The sequence below is a fragment of the Gadus morhua genome, chromosome 21 (genome assembly GCF_902167405.1).
Source record: "Gadus morhua chromosome 21, gadMor3.0, whole genome shotgun sequence".
Classification (NCBI taxonomy): Eukaryota; Metazoa; Chordata; class Actinopteri; order Gadiformes; family Gadidae; genus Gadus; species Gadus morhua.
The window spans coordinates 15568210-15586985 of record NC_044068.1 but is presented as its reverse complement, the minus strand read 5'-3'; the positions used below and the strand labels follow the sequence as shown (position 1 = coordinate 15586985).

The window sequence follows — 18776 nt, the reverse complement described above, 5'->3', positions numbered from 1 at the left end:
TCCTGAACGCAGCGACCCGGGTTCGATTCCGGCCCTCGGTCATAGCCTGCATACCTTCCTCTTGATTACTCTAAACATACTAATGGAAAAATATATCCCAAAAAAAATTATTTAAAATAATCTGTGCTGATCGTTAGGGTTACGTCTTTTTTTTTATTTTTATGGTTACAATAAGTGAAAATGGATGGTATGATTGTTTGTCACTCTAGATGGCATAAAATGGTGTGGATGTGGGGGTTCACTTCAGCTGCGGCGGAGCCCATTTCAAGCGAACCCTTTTTTATGTCTTGGTGTCGTCAGCAAACGAAGCCTTCTAATTGGCTGGGGGAGAAGGAGGCGCAGTTAACAAGGAAGTAGAGGAAATATCACGTTGAAGCTGAGCCGGTTGCCTTTCATAGTCAAACAAGTACATTAAAATGTGTGATTATTAAATGTAGTCTTGCGCAAATGGCTTGTTTCTTTAGAAGAAGCATTGCTGCAAAGGTATTTACTTGGGGACGTTGCTGTGAAATAGTGTGGTGCATGTGCACGTTTGCAATAGGTTGTCCGAAACTCAATAAAGCCCTATGATTAGATTGTATGAGGCTTATGTTGTCACGAAGAACTATTGTACTTTGTCTAATTGTATCTATTCAACAAAGATCCTTAATATTCTGGTAGTAGTTATAGTTTATAATAATCGTTGATATCTATCAATAGCTGTCAAGGACATTGCATCAACCAGAAGATGTCTTCATTCCAGCCCTTCATGCTGCTCCCGTTTCAAAGAAACGGTAATGTTTGTGTATGTGCTATCTCGCCGAATCAGCTCAGCTTATTATAACCATGTTCCCTAAAGTTAAATGTTTATTATATTTTTCAGTCAATCTCCTGATTTCAGAGTGCCGGTCAGTACGCTCCGGATGAAAGGCATCCTACCGTCACACGGAGATGCGCAGTTGCAGGCAGAAGCGCTGGCCAATGAGGTTCGAGCATATAGCCTACGAGTAGCAGGTTGACTACATTATCCCAGGGATGAACATACATACCCCCGCATAATTTTTTGTAGTATATTACTAAAATGTACCCTCTAATATATAGGCCTAACACCATATAATCTTAGTAGGCTAGACATTCTCATTTTCAATAACTATTATCGAACTTAACTATTTATACTTTCCTGCACAGTTGAATAAGGACAATGTAGTGGAAGAAATATCGACAGGACCTGGTGGGATGATCACCTTCAAAGTCCACCGTAAACTTCTGGTGGAGGTATACTGCATTTGTTTACCTTTCATATAAAACTGACACAAATATACTCTCACTTCTGTTTCACACTGAAAACTTGTCATGCCCTTAATATGTGTTTTAGAAAATGTTGGAGCCCTTTGGAGAAGAGGATGCGAAGTTCGGCTTTAATAGTGAACTTTTCAATACTGTCAAGAAAGGAAAAACGCTGGTGGAATTTAGGTATACCTTGCACACACACACACGCACAAGCACACACACCCTTAGATGTTTAACCCATATTTGTATTTCATGCTACAGTTCTCCAAATATTGCAAAGAAATTTCATGCTGGACACTTGCGGTCAACTATCATAGGTGAGCAATTTTCTTTTATTTGTACAATATATCAGTTGTAGGTAACATTATTGAAATCTTCAGAACTGACTACAGATCTATCCGGGTTTTGTAAGTATTACACATTGTGAATTTAAAGTGGATAGTAAATTCATATTAATCTGCTATACTGTATGTCCAGGTAACTTCATCGCCAACCTCAAGGAGTCTCTTGGGAACCATGTTATTCGAATGAACTACCTTGGAGACTGGGGCATGCAGTTTGGTGAGGGAATAACACAAATGCCTGCTTTGATATATTTCTATATCCTCAAAGCCGGAACCATAATTATAACGGTCTCCTTTGTCGTGCTTCAGGTCTGCTTGGGGCTGGCTTTGAACAATTTGGAAGTCAAGAAAAATTGAATGTGAATCCCTTGCAACATCTATTTGATGTGAGTTGAACATGGCTTTACTGAGCATTTGACACCCTCAGTATTGAATGTTAGTGTTTTATGTATTTGTTATTAATGTGTTATCATATATACTGCAAAAATCCTACTTGAATGGATATTTCCCAGTAAGGACAATGTGGCAGTTAGGTGTCTTGCGTGTGAGTGACGTGTCCTTTACCTTCAAGGTCTATGTTCAAGCAAACAAAGAAGCAGAGGACAATAAGGAAATCCAGCTGGCCGCCAGAGAATTCTTTCAGAAGTTGGAGCAGCATGACAGCCAGGCCATGTCACTATGGCAACAATTCAGGGAAATTACAGTGAAGGAGTACCAGCAGGTTTACAAGGTACATGTCCAAAGCACAAGGTCTGGAGTCAATTAAGGGTTTATAACCGATCTGGAAAGGCAGGTGGAGAGTGGTTTAACACACCCTGCAAAATTACTTCCTTACTTCCTTGATATGATGCCTTTCCAAGTGAAACCTGAATCTATTAAAATGCCCTGACCGCCATTTCCCTTGAAGTAAAACTACGATGAAACATTCCCTCAATATTTGTGTTGAATCAGTTGTGACCCATGTATTGTTTAGAAGTGAAGCAGAGAGACGAGATAACATCATTATAGCAAATACAGTCAAATGTGTTCTTCTTCCCCCCCTTGAATGGAGTTGTGACCTTAACACCTTTCAGCGGTTGGGCGTCCCCTTCGACGTCTACTCCGGGGAGTCCTTCCACCAGGAGCAGGCCCGGGAGGTGGTGCAGCTGCTCCAGACCCGCGGCCTGCTGAAGACCACCGAGTAGGTTCATGTGGAACCGTTCACAGGCACACAGAGTCGTTCCTAACTAAATACAAGAATGAATGAGGCCCAGGGCTTAGAGGATAGTACATTGTTGCTGGTTTATAAGCAACAGATATATTATGGGATTTCTTTTAAAGGCTGTTGAAGGGTACGGCCCCGATACACAAACTGACTGCCTTAGACACCGAACTACTTGACTGGGTTGTTGATATTACGGGAGGATATCGACGGGGTGTGGGTAATCAAACGCACAAAAATCAAGAACTTGGTGTTGCATGATGTTACTGGCCTGAAAAGGGGATGATAGACCAGAGGACGCAACAGGCTTTGATCAGATCTGTTATCAGAATTGATCTTACAAAAGATAAAATCCCTCCCATCCTTCCCGTAGACTCATAGACGATTCATAGACGGCCTATGTCGGGTTCATATTGTGTGTTTTGCAGGAGGGGAACTAGTGTGGTTGACGTCTCCGCAGAGGGTGACATGTCCAGCTGCTCTACCGTGTTACGTAGTGACGGCACCTCGCTCTACATCACCAGGTCGGTGGCGGTCCCCCAATGAGGGGAGAGCATGTGCGCACACGCACGCACGCACACTTTTGAGAATGCGGTTTATGTTCACTTTTTACTTCACTCAAGTATAAAGCAGTCACAAAGTTTAATGTTCAACAACCCGCTCACTTAATTTATGCAAAACAACCAAAGCCAATGAGAGATAAGTCTGTATTGAAAGTATCCTTGGACATAGACATGTGCTTATGAGGTTGTGCTCTTGATGATTTGGTTTAATTATATTGGAATTTGTTTGTTTTGTATTTGCAGAGATATTGCTGCAGCTATAGACCGAAAGGAAAAGTTCAATTTTGATGAGATGATTTATGTGGTAAGCATGCATGTGTGATTGAATGTCCAGTAGGTGCGGTTGTGTGTGTGTGTGTGTTTGTATGTGTTTTTCGAAGGCTAAAATGTCCACAATGTGGTTTGAAACATAAACATAATTAGATTGTATTTTTATTGTTCTCTTTTTCCCTTTGAAGACAGACAAAAGCCAACAGAATCACTTTCTGCATTTGTTCCACATCCTACGCCTCATGGGACATCCTTGGGCTGAGAGGTAGAGAGAAAACACACTGTCATGTCCCCACACACACACCGCTACAAAACAAGCCTCTACCAAGCTAATGCTGACCAGCAGACCATCAGGGTTAGTGTGACGTGTGTGTGTGTGTGTGTGTGTGTGTGTGTGTGTGTGGGTGTGTGTGGTGTGTGTGTGTGTGTGTGTGTGTGTGTGTGTGTGTGTGTGTGTGTGTGTGTGTGTGTGTGTGTGTGTGTGTGTGTGTGTGTGTGTGTGTGTGTGTGTGTGTGTGTGTGCGTGCGCGCAGCTGTCGGCACGTGTCCTTCGGCCTGGTCCAGGGCATGAGCACCAGGAGAGGAGAGGTGGTGTTTCTGGAGGACGTCCTTGACGAGGCTTGCGCCCGGATGCTCCACAACATGCAGCAGGCAACGAGTAAAAATGATTTCCTTGGATAGAAAACGAAACAAAAAAACCCAGTTTATAGCAGAGTTTAGTTATAGAACAGTCCAAGCAGGTGTTCAGTACCAGCGTGTCAGAACTCTCCCTCGGCGTGTGGTGATGGCGGGCTGCCCCCCACCAGCCCTCCACCACACACACTCCACACGGAGTAAACAAGATTTCGCACAATGTAGAAGTGATACAATGATTCTAGTCACTAATGGTAGTTAGTTATTTAGAAAGAAACATGGGGTTTCCAGGGACATCTCAAAATAAAGTAGCCTAGTCCTTCTGGAAAGATAAACTGTTTAGAAGGATAACCAGACTGTTTACCACCTCAAGTGAATTAACCTAAACTATCCCCAGTCAGATCCATCTATATATATATATATATATATATATATATATATATAGTCTGTCTCCCTTGTATTAATTTTACTCTGAAATAACTTGAATGGAACTTTAGATGTTTGGGGATAAGCAGTACAGCAGTCAGGTAGCTATTTAAAGCTATAATAAACTGTGTATTTTGTTTATTTAGGTAAAGCATTATGAAAAAATGTACATGCACAATAAAGCAGACAAAAAATATATAATTTTTTTGGTATGCCCAGAGGGATAATTTCCTTTTCCCTCTGGGCTAAGCCCCGGATGTTAATGAAACCTAGAATCATCCCTGTCCTTCACCGTCTCCAAATGTATCCACCAGCCACCAAGGAAATGGCCGACCCCGGGGACACGGCGGAGAAGGTTGGGATGAGCGCCCTCATAGTTCAAGTAGGTTCACACACCGTCAAATAAGTGGGATGAATATTGTGGATGCTTTTAAATTTTGGTCGTCCTTTACATATGCGCTGAGCTCGACTGCTCATGATCACTTCTCAAACCCCCTCATGTAGTGCCACCTGACTCGCCTCCCGCGTCGTCATTGGTCAACAGGGTTGTTGTTGATATTGCTCGTAGGTTGTTCAGGCAATAGGTCAGAGATCTGTGGTTTGCGTCTTGTGTTGGGCTCTGGTTGATTAGGTGTCTTTCCATTCAGGACTTTAGAGGCCCGCTGGAGGCAGACTACAGGTTTGACTGGGACCGAATTCTCCAGGCCCAGGGAGACACCGGAGTCTTCCTGCAGTACACACACGCACGCCTACGAAGGTAGCAGCCACCTCTGAAACACCTAAACAGTACTTGTGCACAAAAGTTTGTCCCCAACTGGTTGTTGATAAGGATGCAGGTGTTCATAAACCAGTTACTGTTGGATCAGTTCTGTGTGATTTGTGACACTGTGTCTTTCAGTTTGATACGGACTAATAGCACTATGGCAGCCAAGGAAATTGATCCTTCGCTCCTATTGGAGCACAGAAGCATTGCTATCCTGCAGCATCTTCTCCGGTAAGTAAGTGTGTGTGCTCATGGGCCAAGAACATTCAAGCCCCTCAATGGGAGTTTGATGATCTGCGAATCATTCAATGATCTACAGATGCATCTCTATTCATTAGTGTATTTTGGTGTCTCTTTCCTTCAGTTTTGATGAGGTGTTATACCAGTCTAATCGAGACCTGCAACCCAGACACCTTGTCACCTTCCTAACCAAGCTCAGGTGAGCGTACATGCTGTTGAACCCGTTCTCCGGGTTTCCATTGTGCATTGTATTTGATAGAAGACTACAGATGGTGTCATCTTATGATGGAAAAATGTACCCATCTACACTCCCTGAATGGATCTGTGCTCCGTCTGTCCAGTCACCTCGTGGCCTCTGCCCTCAGGGAGCTGCCAGTCAAAGGAAGCCCTGACGACGTGGCTCAGGTGAGCTTGTCTATTGCATACCTTATTGTACACTTATACGGGAGTGGTTGAACAAAGGGTCGGGTTCAGTGTCATTCATGAGTCATCTTTTCTCACGATCAATTTGGTCCGTTGAGAAAAATGCACTATATACAAAAGTTTACTTTTGAAGTTTGTTTCCATTTATTTGTACATATTATCGAATTTGCTAACAATTCTTGATATTTTCCCAGCCTAAATGTAGCTACCAACCAATTGTTTTAATTAAATATTATATATTTATTAAATATTAATATATAAATAAATATTCTCTATTATTCTTAAAAGGGACACCATAGGCCAGCACTATTACAGAGATTCCAGATGCAACAACTAAATAGGAATATATTGTTCAGTAACAGATGGCAGAGACGCTTACTGTCCCCATCGTCCCATTGGGACAAAACACGAGAGGGACACCGAGCCACAGTGACTCAACGTTGGCGTTTGTTTGTATTTCAACAGGCCCGGTTAAGACTGTTCAGCGGTGCCTGCTCAGTCCTAGCCAGTGGAATGAGGATCCTGGGCATTAAGCCTGTGGAGAAAATGTGAATCTATTCAGACTGAACCTTCAAAGATCATTGTAAATAAAAATGTTACATTCAAAACATATTCCTCCGTTCATTCATTTATTTAAGTGTAACAAAAGGACTCCTTTCTTTCTGGTGGTTATATACTTTAATCAAAGCTTTGATTTGCTTTACGTTTAAAAAAGAAGGGAAATCGAACTTGACAAAACATTAAGAAATCACAGAATCAAAGTAGACAAAAGGTACAATAGAAATATGAGTCGACATGCAGTCCGTTGTGATTGGGCACTCGTTAACAGTCTGGTAGAATGAAAGCCTTGATTCAACAGGCTTTATCGTGAAGTGGCTGAGTCCCAGCTAACCTTTCAACACATGGACCCTCTAAATCGACTGCAGTGGCCTGGCATTAAGCCAGTGTATTTACAAGTCACCACAAATCAATGTAATTTTAAAATTAGCCTCCATCTGTTGTACGTGACCATCGGCCTGAACGTTGACGCAAATGGAATACAAATCAAGAAAATACCAGTCCTTTGGAGGCCCTCCAAGGCCCAACCCCTTCAGACAGTGATCAACTTCTGTTTGACCTCTGTGTCGTCAGCGTTGTACTGGGGCAGCTTGGCTGCTTCTTGCTTGGGCAGGCCATACAGGTAGATGGACACGCACACCATCATGGCTCCAGAAGCAAAGGTCACCGCTGGGAGAGAGCACAGTAAGAGATGCTACTTTAATCCACACACCATTAAACAACTTTTTTTAAGTCAAAAGTATGCCTTGTTAATCCAGGCATCTATTACTTAAATACACAATCCCACCATTATATTTAAGTGCCACATACTTAAGAACCCCTTTACATTTTCACTTGATATTTTACATATAGAAGTACATTAAGTCTTATTATTTGCATTTATTCCAAGGCCTGGTGATGAAAAGCCCCATTGGATGGCATTGGCGCGTGGTGCCGTGCTGCGCTTAGGAGGACTTACTGATCTGCAGACCGAACAGGAGGACCGACGCCACTGTGGAGATAACGATGGCGGCGGCGGCAGAGAAGCCCTTCATGATGTTGTCCGTGTACTTCACCACAACCGAGGTGTACAGACCCCCAACACTGGCCAGGACTGGGGGCGGGAGGGGGGTTATAGTTAAAAAAAAAAATATATATATATATATATATAAAACACAAAAAAGGAGAAGACAAGGATAGGTACATCAAACACATCCCTCTGTGTGTGGTGGGCCACTTACACACGACAAAGCATACCCAGGGGGTGTAGCCGAAGAAGAAGCCCTTTTCCATGACATTGGCGCCGTCTGTCACACACACTCCGAACAGCGTGACCGCGATGCCAGAGATGTACATCTGGATGTTCCTCACCCACAGGGACGTGTCGGAGCTCTTCAGGACCTTCTCAAAGTAAACACCTGGACCACACAAGCACAAGACCCCGACGCGCAAACGTGTTAATGCGATATATACCAGATCAGAAAGCAGGTTCCGTCGGTGTGGTATTTTACCTGCAAACCCAGAACAAATGACGGCGATCGCGATGGCTACAAAACCCAGAAAGGGGTTTTGTTCGATCTGAAAGGTTGGACCACAAATCAAAAACCCGGGCAGGAATTATATAATTGAAACGTTAGCAATAACAATGAAATTCCGGCGTTTCTTTTACCCTTTCTTGTACCCATTTCATCCTACCTGGACTTTAGTGGCTTCTGCAGGCTTCCATTGAACCAGGGTGACCCCGGCGCATAGCATTAGGACTGAGAACCACTGCATCCTGCTGAGGGAGCGGTTCAGCATGAACACCATGCACAGGGCCGTGCACGGGATCTTCAGCTGGTAGGTCACCTGTCCACACACAAACATACCAAGGAGATGTCTTGGTGAGAGAAGTATGCACGTAAGAAACATCGATTCTGCAGTGGCCTTCGCTGACAACGGCTCCCAATTAAAATTAATGTTATTCATGCTGGAAAAGATACGCACTGTGAATGCAGTTGTAGATCGTTTACTATGAACTATTTGAATATACCTTTTGTAAAACGCTTGGATTAATGCCATATCTTGAAATTATTTATTCTGGCCAGCTGTTGTAGCCCTAGAGTTCCCACGGCCATAACCAAGTGGTAACCAAATAAGTAATGGTTCTTACCTGATACACTGCTGCATCCAGGTTGCTTAAGGCCAAGAAGGCCATGTTATTCTGCACAGCATACACCACTGAAGGAACGCTGAGTTTGAGCAGTTCTTTGGGGCTTTGCAATACATGTTCCACCAGAGAATTCTTCAACCGACTGGGGCTTCCCGTTTCTCTGTCAGAAAAACAAGAAACAATATGTTAACAAAATCAGTGGAAACGTTATTCTATAGCTGACAAATTTAATTTAATTTCAGCAAGTTCCCTGCTGATGGCTAAATGTCAGACCAGCCCCATTTGTGCATTAAAGATCCAGCTTATGGTCATTACTAACCTTTGGGTCACACGGATCACATAGCTTTCACTTTCAGTAGAAAATAAACATGTTTCTTTACTTCCCAGGTTCATAAAAGGCTTTTGAACATATGGTATTGATAATTGTATGTCATTTTGTGGGGCATAATGTGTTTATATACCAGTTGAAACATATATTTTAATCCATAACATATCCCCTTAATGTCTGCGGTTGTCCATTATTTGTTCAATGCTAGACTTCAACCAGGTTTGGGGCACATTGTGGAACAGGTAGGGCAAGTATTTTAATGATACTGAATGTTTACTTTGGTATTACAAAAGTCCGGCATTGATACACCCTTATATCCGTTTGTACAGCTTATGTGAGGAAACATTTCAAGGTTTATCAAGACTCTCAAACATTAATTATAAGTAATGTAAAAATAACTATGATGTAAAGGGTTTGCCTCACACTGGCCAACACCAGCAGTACATATTACGACACACTGGAACTACTGGGGTGAAAGAGGGTTATTCTAACCTCGCCAACATCCCAAGACTCAGTATTAATTTGATGACTTCAGTGGTGCACACAGCAGTGGTGGAGAAGTACAGGTCCCCTGATGATATTGTTCTGGTGTATCGCAGGGCCACAGTGTATGTCGCTGCCACCAATGTCATCACAGACAGGCAGTACAGCTTGAACGCCGCACTCACCGGCTCTGACAGCAAAACATAGCAACATTGGAAATGAACAGGAAGGAATGCAATGCAAAAGAGCAGAAAACAGTAGATACCAATATATCAATTTAACTTAAACGATTTGGTTACAAATAAAAAACATGCAACATAACGCGAACGTTGATTGTGTTAAAAAAACGAATTAGCAAACTAATTCACTTGAATAGGTTTGCAACTCACCGTTGGCCATTGTTATTGTTGTGTGTCTACTCGAAAATTAAATAAGTTCCACAAGGAAAAATCACGGAACGATATGTTCCAACATTGCTCAGTAACGCTGTCCTCTCTCCGGCATACTTCCGGTTAAGCCCACAATGCAACGGGCCCCCTCCTGCCCCAGCGGTGCGCTTGTTTTCCAACAGCTTTAAATGCCGACTTCAGTAAGCACACAGGTGGAATCTAATGATAACAAACCGTTTATAAAGAATTTGAATAATACTAGAGACACACACACGATTTAATATCTCTCATCATGTCATTCACAAGACATCGCACTTGTCAATTACAGCTTTCTTAGCTGTACTTTTATCATTTCTGTGGAATGTTAAAACTGAAAATAACAAGATTTGCCTTGAAGGATTTTTATTTTGTTGTAGTTACACAATTTAAAAACATTCAGTCGTACAGAGTTAAAGTTATTCATCAGCAAATGTAAACCAAATAGAAAGAAAGAAACACCAATTGTTCTTTGACTTTTAACATGGTTATCTTACATCAAGCCTACACTTGGGATGCCATGGAAAGCATTCGTTATTAGATTTCCCAGTGGAACATTGAATACGTACCATCAAAACTAATGTGCTACTCTGCACGTGGTATATGTTAAATGAGAGGGCCGGCAGGCAAATTGAACAATATGTCTGTAGCATGTCAAGTGTTATTTGATCTTTGCAAAGAGCAACCAAACCAAACTAAAAACCAAACCACGGTAACAGCATGTGCAAAGTGAGAGAGGTTGGACAATTGCAGTAGCCCATGTTGAAAGACCTATTCTGCCGTCAGTTTGCGCACTCTTTAACATATAAACAAACGACAACCTAGATGGGAAGCAGCGCAAAAAAAAAGGACAAGAAATAAAAAAAAGACATCTGGCTGATTCAAGAGTTGGAGTCTGAAGGAGTCCGCTCGAAGCCCTCACTCTCCCTCACCAGCGCCCTCTCCAGGATGACGCGGCCCTCCTTGTAGCGCTGGCTGTCCTCCGTGGCGAACTCGTAGAGCCAGCCCACCTTGCTGTTGCAGTTCTTGCAGCTCACGTCCCGCACCATGTGCCTCCCGGTAAGCATGACGCGCTCCTGCACGTCGCTGTGCTGGAGGTTCACCACCTGGGGGACAGGGCACACGGAAAGGGGTGATTCACTCAGAGCTATAAAAATAAATGAAAATTAACGATATTAATGTTTGAGAATGTATAAAGATTCTGTTTATTGATGATGGTTACGATGTTCATCCCCGTCTCCTTTAGGTTAAGGTCGGTTGGTCTTCTCTGGCTGACAGACGCATAACCATGAGCATTTGTTTAATTATGAAGCCAATATTATGTTACATCCATGTTGATTGGACCTTTGGCAGACATTGAACTGGCTCCAAGGGCTGATGCTTCAGGAACATCATGCCAGGACCGATCATGGACAGATGGCGTTTAGTGTTGGACTCATGGAATATTTTGCAATGTAACCTAAAAATCAATAGACTTTTTTGGGCACTTTTTTAATTTCATTATGAAAACGAGGATCCCTCTTTCAATGGTTCTTCTGAGCATTATAAATAAAGGTTGAATAAATTAATGAATAGGAGTGGTTAGAAATTATTTGTGGCTACTGACCACACAGAAACCAATCTGCTCGCTACTGCAAATAGTCTTCTCGTTTTCATAGTTATCTTGAGCATGTGTATGGATGTACCTAGCTTCCAGCATCATCCCCTGACATATTTGACCAAAATAGCTTTGAGTTCTTTGAGCTCTGCGGGCTACAATACCCAGCACATTTGAAGGATAGCAGTCTAGTATTAATATTACTCTGCCTGTAAACAGATTTTCAAGCAAATAAACACCAGCTTTGTTTTTGTATTCAAAAAATACATTTTAGTCAGACAAGCCACATGGAGTTATCGACATTGGTAATAGTGACCTGAAGAAGGGACCTAATAAGGACTCAAAGCATATGGTTGATAACGTTGGACATAGTGTTATTATGGCCTATTATTGCTGTATGCTATGTTCCTCTATCTTTGATGGCCTTTTTGTATTATAAATTGCAGCCAATCCAATGGCCTAAGAATAGCCTATGCTTTGGGTTAGTCTGGGGGTCAATAAAGTGGTGCTACCTTGTTGAAGAGGAAGGCTCGGCCCGTGGCCCCCGTGAAGCGCGTGGAGATGAGCTCCGCGCGGTTGGTCAGCGTCGTGTCACAGTTGGCGCAGCAGAACAGCCGAGTGCCGCCGATGTGGTCCAGAAAGATCCGTCCCATGTTCTCAACCACTTAGTTAATGTATGACAAACCTTTAAGGGGAGACAAAACCATTTATAATTGAGCCATGGTCTCGTAGAGTATCAACAAATACGAGTTACACATGACGTAGCATACGATGTGACAAATGCTATATAGCGTTACACACTGATGATGTGGACGGCGGTGAGGCAGCAAATCAACCAACCAAATGCTTCAGTCCCAGGTCAGAATATTCTCATCGGTCAACTTTTTTTTCCTTCTCAGAACTGTCTTTTTCCGTTGTATACTAGGTTAAACTGTCGCCGTAGTCCACATTGTGTTTTGGTTTTTCGACACAGCTGATGTGAAATGATCAACATCCGGTGTCGGTGACGAAGACACGTCCTTAACGTTTCCTATCAAACCACTAGGGGGAGCAGGGTACTGAACGAGCTGGAGGAAAAGGGGATGGAGCAACAATTTTTGCTCTGGCAAGAGATGAGGTCATATGTACGGAAGAGGATTAGGGCCACACATGTAAAAAAAAATTAAGTTCTGACTTTATTCTCAGAATTCTGAGAATAAAGTCAGAATTCTGACTTTAATCTCAGAATTCTGAGAATAAAGTCAGAATTCTGACATTAATCTCAGAATTCTGAGATAAAAAGTCAGAATTCTGACATTAATCTCAGAATTCTGAGATTAAAGTCAGAATTCTGACTTTAATCTCAGAATTCTGAGATTAAAGTCAGAATTCTGACTTTAATCTCAGAATTCTGAGAAAAAAGTCAGAATTCTGACATTAATCTCAGAATTCTGAGAAAAAAGTCAGAATTCTGACTTTAAAGTCAGAACTACGGGTATCTGTAAGGACCAACCTCCGTGGGAGAGATACTTTGCTTTATGCAGTAGGAGGAAACCTATGGAAGTCCAAGAAAGCCACAATCCGGCCCTAGAATGGCGCGGTAAAAGTGCACGTCCCATAGCCAACTCACCAAGCTCACCAAGTCCAGTATTCAGAATTCAAAGCATTTATTCACAAATACGTTCTATTTTTTTGACAAGCGGAGCCGACAGTCCTGTGCAAGTATGCACATTAGCCATGTGCGCCAAACAGAAGATAGACGCAATGTATAGAACTGATTGTTGTGCATTGTTGTGGATATGTAGGCTGGTTAGTTGTGGTTGTTTGTGGTCTTAGTGAAACAGCTTTGCCTTGGAGTTGGAGAAGTTGGAGTGATTGTGTGAATGTGCGAGAGAGAGCGCATCTGCCGTGGTGATGTTGGGCTTGTTGTTGGCTTATATGTGATCAATGATGTATCTGTCTGATCGTATTAGCTGTAGATGGATGGTTAAATAATGTCACAAGAACGGTCATACTGCAGGCTCTTATTTGCAAATGCACTGATTGTGTGCCTGTCTCCGATATGCTATATACCTGGCATTTATTCAGTTCATGTTCTTCTGAGTGCGCAAGAACTGTGCCAATTATTGTCGTGTTTGCATTGTAATGCACAACTTTGCCCCTCCCTGTTATAAAATAACGTGCATCCCAACAACTTTAGCCAATGCAGGCTCCTATTGCTATACCAGTGTGTTTAACGTGTGTGCGTGTGTGTGTCTGTGTGTGTGTGTGTGCGTGTGTTTGTGTGTTGTCATGTAGGCTATAGATATAGATTGATTGTCTTGGCTTGCTTGCATCCATGAAATATTGTAATGTTATGGCCTAGCTGGCTACTGCATATCGAGAACAATCTGGGGATGAGGGCATCCCCGAATATTGACGGGTATTTCGAACACTGCCATCTCAATATATAGCCTAACATATACAAATATATCAGTGTACTAGACACAAATGTATTTTCCACTAGCTAGTGGTGGTCATTACATTGTAGTGAAACTAGTAAAGACAACACAGCTTTATGTTACGGCGAAACATGGAGGCACTGCAGCGCTAGTCTCGACAATGCGTTACTCTAGTCTGGTATTTCTCTTCACTGATTGGTTAGACAGCCTTCAAACTTAGTGGTCAAGCAAAGAAGAGGGAGGGCTCGTTCTGCATAACTAATAGCCGGAGTGAATAACTAATAGCCGGAGTTAATAACTAATAGCCGGAGTGAATGACTAATAGCCGCGGCTATTAGTCATTCAAAACCGTACGGAATTCTTGCCAAACCGCACAGGTTTTGCACTTTTACCGCGCCATTCTATTCTTTCCATAGGTTTCCTCCTACTGCATAAAGCAAAGTGTCTCTCCCACGGAGGTTGGTCCTTACAGATACCCGTAGTTCTGACTTCAAAGTCAGAATTCTGACTTTTTTCTCAGAATTCTGAGATTAATGTCAGAATTCTGACTTTTTTCTCAGAATTCTGAGATTAATGTCAGAATTCTGACTTTAATCTCAGAATTCTGAGAAAAAAGTCAGAATTCTGAGATTAAAGTCAGAATTCTGACTTTATTCTCAGAATTCTGAGATTAAAGTCAGAATTCTGACTTTTTTCTCAGAATTCTGAGAATAAAGTCAGAACTTAATTTTTTTTTACATGTGTGGCCCTAATCCTCTTCCGTACATATGCGTTCTCACTGCAGTCTGACCAAAAACTAGTTATGTCAGAAATAACTACGGTCATAGATTTTACAATTGATTGCGTGAAATGGTAATGCACTTTATTTTGGTGTGCTCCCTGCTGTAGGATATAAACCATGACAAAGAGATGTGTGTGTGTGTGTGTGTGTGTGTGTGTGTGTGTGTGTGTGTGTGTGTGTGTGTGTGTGTGTGTGTGTGTGTGTGTGTGTGTGCGCGCGTGCGCGTGTGCGCGTGCGCGTGTGCGTGTGTGTGTGTGTGTGTAAAAAGAAAAGCAAATACAACAAATAAAGCCATAATGGTCAGAGTTGAAATACAGTATTGCATTCAGTGTTTTCAATGTAGAACTCTCATTTTTGAGAGATGATTGATAATCGGTAGATAAAATAAATCAAGGTCTGGGCCACTTGTTATCCCAGCTACATGACTGTTACGTTTAACCATATTGTATGATGAGATAATGTTGATCTGGATAAAGTGATCTGAACACTTCTACCGACCAGCCCATCATCAACAAATGATTAATGTGTTACAAAGACTGCATTTTTCCCTGGTAAATGCTGCAGAGAATTGCTGACGTCATTTTATAGTGTAATGCGCGCTTTATCTGTAACAGTGAACTAGTTTATTCAGACCATTGTCTTGAATAATGGTTTTCAAGGTGAAAAAAAAAGGCCTAGTCAAAGTCGTGTGCACAGAGCTATATTATGTAGGTAAATTTGCATTTCTTCCTTAATAAGTCCAATAAAAAAGGATTTAAATATTTTTGATAACAATGCCGATATGCAGCGCAGTTCATAAGCTTATGTTCATGTCTTGAGCGATCATTCATTCCTTTGAAATTGCTTCTTCATCATCCACAAAACCTTTCCTCTGCACTCTGTGTGTCATCTCCTGCAAACCAAAACACCTCAAGGCCACCCGTCAGAATGTTCCAGATGTACGGCCCATTCACTGATAAACAGTTCAACGGTAGAGACACAACCTGTAACAGGTACAGGTGTGATTCCTGACTCCTCACTATTGAGGCAGGGAGGTGAACTCAATGAGGTCAGGGACATCTCACCTATTGCTAACCAATCAGAGATTAGCAGATAGCTCATACATTCATTTTATTTGATGCGTTTTCATACTGCCATGCAGAAATAGATAAGTTTATCATATAGATACATCCTGTAATTATAGTTGTGCTTTTAAAATAACATTGTTACTGTTTGTCCAACCACCAGATAAGGAAGGAGTTTAATGCTCCTTCCTTATCCTTATCTTAACTAAGAAATCATGAAATTGTGAACCTGCTTTCTCTGGTAACTCAGTTGTCTTGATAAGGCCTGACATGCTTGTTGAATGCACCCACAGGCCTAGGTCGTCTGATCATACTCAGAGCTATTTACAGGCACATTGAAACAATCATGTTGGCATTGGAGTTCTCCAAGATACCCTAACTAACCGTAGAAGCAGATCCAATGTTGTGTCAGTCAGATACTGCGGTGACTGGTGTTTCATCTTTGACCTTTGAGCCTCCACTCCCCTCCAGCACCCTGTTTTACAATGCCCTTATTTGCCCCTCAACTCTCCCCCGTTAATACACATTAAGGCCCTTTAATGCACTGTCACTGTTAACAGGCCAACTGCTAAGGCCATTTACGTTTCAGGACTGGGCCAGTCCTCTCTTCCCTCCACCCCCTTTCCCAGCCTTGTAATTATGCAATAATGTATATGTGTAACCTTGACAGGTAGAATTGCCCGTCATAAAGAGCAGTCCCACAAAAGTGGTGAGAGCAGCTGGGAGAAGACTGAACCCACAGTAGATAGGAGCTGAAAGTTCCAGAATGATTTCATCGCTGCTTACAGTTACGCTGCTGGGGCTCGCGTGGACACCAGGTTAATTTTGTTCATTTTACCTTGTTTGAATGTTTTCTTGCCTAAATCTGCTTAGACTCATATGACTTTATATTTTTGATTTAGTGTTAAGTTGAGAACGTGGCCGTACAGAACACCAGTCAGTTGTTTAAGTTGTTGATTTCAAATGTTTTGAATTGGAGAAAGTGGATTAGGTTGTGGTTAACCTTGAATGTTTGCAGCAAGAGAAATCAAGAAATAATATTTAGCAAAACAAAGCGCTGACATGAATTTAACCTTTTTAAATGAAAGTCTGATAGGAGTTGTGTTATATTGTTTAAATATATATAGGAATGATAAAATATAACAGTTGCATGTATTGAAGAAATATTCTGAATATTGCATTCCGTGAGCAGTAATTCTATTCCACTGAATAACACCTGCAGTCTTGGCAGCACAGTGATGTATTCATTACTGCTACTGGATCTACCAAGGTTTTACTGAGGTGCTCATGCCTCTTCCCCTCTATCATCACTCCAGCAACAGCCCTACCATGCCCCGAGACACTGCCCTCTCAACCACCTCCATCAACTGGTGAGTATCTGTCTGTACGTCCATGCGTCCGTCCATGCATTTCTCTAGTGTATCCATAATAGTATCCTCTGTAGCTGTGTGTCCGTCCGTCCGTCTGTCCGACCCTCTGTTTGTTTTGCAAAACAATAATCAATGGATATATTTCTCTCAAGCCCATAGTGTGAAGCCTTCAGATCTGGCTGTCCTTTCTCCCATTGGCCTGCATACCAGGTAACCAGAAAGACCACTTATTGAAGGACTCTGATTCTGACGATGAACAAATAGTTGGAATGTTAATGACCAAGACATGGTGAGCAACCCACAGCCCTCCTGCCCACCCTCTTCTCGTCTCTCTGCCTCCCTACAGCACGGAGCTGCCCAAAGTGATGGACCGACTCCAAGGTGATTATAATGTTTGTTGCTGCCCACAAGCCTGGACTTATCCCATCTAGAATTGTCCTTTGAATACTAATGACTGTGGATTGATGTTTAATGATGTCTGTGTTTTATAAATGTATTCATAGATTCTTATACAAAAGGTTTTATTTTCTGTTGCTTATATATTGAATAGCTTCTTAATTTTCTATTTTAATTTAAAAGTGTTATCCTACAGTTGTATTTGCTTTATTTTAAAAATATATATATGTATTGGCCTACATTTGGTCTGATAGTGATCAAAAGTATTTTTGAATGAATTCACACAGAGGTGCTTGTATACGTCTCAGATCCTCCATAATTTGACTTATAGAATAATTTGACCTATAGAATATATAGACTTGGCTATCATTTGGGGGCAGTGTTGAACATAATCTACATTTTTGGATACTACTGTGTGGTATCTTTACAGCTCTCATAGCTTAAGACCATTGATAAGAGTAATTAGTGTTAAAGCTAATACATCATACATGTCCGCTGCCAATTTTCTTTTGCATTAGTGGGTCATTATGTACGATAATTGTTGGGTACATTATACACACGTGTGACCTTTTCTTCATACTGAGAAGTAATAATAGGTAACTAATTAGCTTAATACAGCTCCAATCTATCACTTCCTATTTGGATTATTGATGGATATCAAAAGCAGACTCTTTGATCGCAGTTTGGTACATTTTGTCTAAATGGAAATTAGTTTTAGCTTTTGCAATGCCATCGTGAGTTTAAACTTATTTTGATCTGGTCTTCCTCAGAGATGATGGCCCTGCTCAGCCCTAGACTATTCACTCCCTTGGTTTCTGCAGAGATGAACCTCTACGACAGGGACTTTGTGCAACACAGGTACAGACGGCACAAGCACATGTGATCTAGTCATACAAATTTGGATGCAGAGAAACACACTTATTATTTTCTGCATATGTTTTGTGTGTTTATAGGGATCTGGTAGAGCAGGCAAAAGAACTGTCTCTCGACCTGCAGGGCCGTAAGGTAAACACACATGCGCCCACACATTGGGAGCGTGTAAAACACGGGATCATTAGTAAAATACTGTTTTAGTAGCATCAGTCAAATAG

The 18776-nt window shown here is 41.8% G+C and overlaps 4 protein-coding genes across 6 annotated transcripts in view; 2 read left to right on the top strand and 2 right to left on the bottom strand.

The window, feature by feature from the left end:
- Window positions 1–324: 324 nt before the first annotated feature.
- rars2 (arginyl-tRNA synthetase 2, mitochondrial) lies at window positions 325–6744 on the top strand. The gene is made up of 20 exons (XM_030345325.1): window positions 325–483; window positions 700–773; window positions 863–965; window positions 1168–1254; window positions 1355–1452; window positions 1531–1586; window positions 1747–1830; window positions 1923–1999; window positions 2185–2343; window positions 2687–2793; window positions 3243–3338; window positions 3621–3681; window positions 3836–3912; window positions 4181–4305; window positions 5021–5088; window positions 5354–5463; window positions 5605–5700; window positions 5834–5908; window positions 6051–6114; window positions 6598–6744. The coding sequence occupies exons 1-20, from the start codon at window positions 448–450 to the stop codon at window positions 6682–6684; spliced, it is 1740 nt and encodes a 579-aa protein (XP_030201185.1). The 5' UTR covers window positions 325–447; the 3' UTR covers window positions 6685–6744.
- Window positions 6260–10177, bottom strand: slc35a1 (solute carrier family 35 member A1). Of its 2 annotated transcripts, XM_030345328.1 has the most exons (9): window positions 10022–10177; window positions 9642–9822; window positions 8822–8981; window positions 8365–8517; window positions 8181–8247; window positions 7911–8087; window positions 7649–7783; window positions 7189–7359; window positions 6260–6667 (listed from the first exon to the last, which is right to left on the bottom strand). In XM_030345328.1, exons 1-8 carry the CDS (start codon window positions 10029–10031, stop codon window positions 7223–7225), a joined length of 1020 nt encoding a protein of 339 aa, XP_030201188.1. In that variant the 5' UTR covers window positions 10032–10177; the 3' UTR covers window positions 6260–6667; window positions 7189–7222. The 2 variants fall into 2 exon arrangements, with proteins under 2 accessions (XP_030201188.1, XP_030201186.1); XM_030345326.1 differs by lacking the exon at window positions 6260–6667 and having other exon boundaries at window positions 6748–7359.
- A 229-nt stretch (window positions 10178–10406) lies between these two features.
- On the bottom strand, window positions 10407–12689 carry LOC115534387 (protein yippee-like 5). Of its 2 annotated transcripts, none has more exons than XM_030345330.1 (3): window positions 12495–12689; window positions 12167–12339; window positions 10407–11163 (listed from the first exon to the last, which is right to left on the bottom strand). In XM_030345330.1, exons 2-3 carry the CDS (start codon window positions 12305–12307, stop codon window positions 10939–10941), a joined length of 366 nt encoding a protein of 121 aa, XP_030201190.1. In that variant the 5' UTR covers window positions 12308–12339; window positions 12495–12689; the 3' UTR covers window positions 10407–10938. The 2 variants fall into 2 exon arrangements, with proteins under 2 accessions (XP_030201190.1, XP_030201189.1); XM_030345329.1 differs by having other exon boundaries at window positions 12456–12680.
- Window positions 12690–16585: 3896 nt separating this feature from the next.
- The window catches only part of LOC115533897 (phospholipase B1, membrane-associated), an 18072-nt gene continuing 15881 nt past the window's right edge, over window positions 16586–18776 (top strand). Inside the window, exons 1-6 of the mRNA XM_030344383.1 lie at window positions 16586–16737; window positions 17236–17289; window positions 17442–17499; window positions 17636–17670; window positions 18456–18543; window positions 18639–18690. Coding sequence (XP_030200243.1) covers window positions 16686–16737; window positions 17236–17289; window positions 17442–17499; window positions 17636–17670; window positions 18456–18543; window positions 18639–18690 — 339 coding nt within the window. The 5' untranslated portion in view covers window positions 16586–16685. The remainder of the gene's footprint in view (window positions 16738–17235; window positions 17290–17441; window positions 17500–17635; window positions 17671–18455; window positions 18544–18638; window positions 18691–18776) is intronic.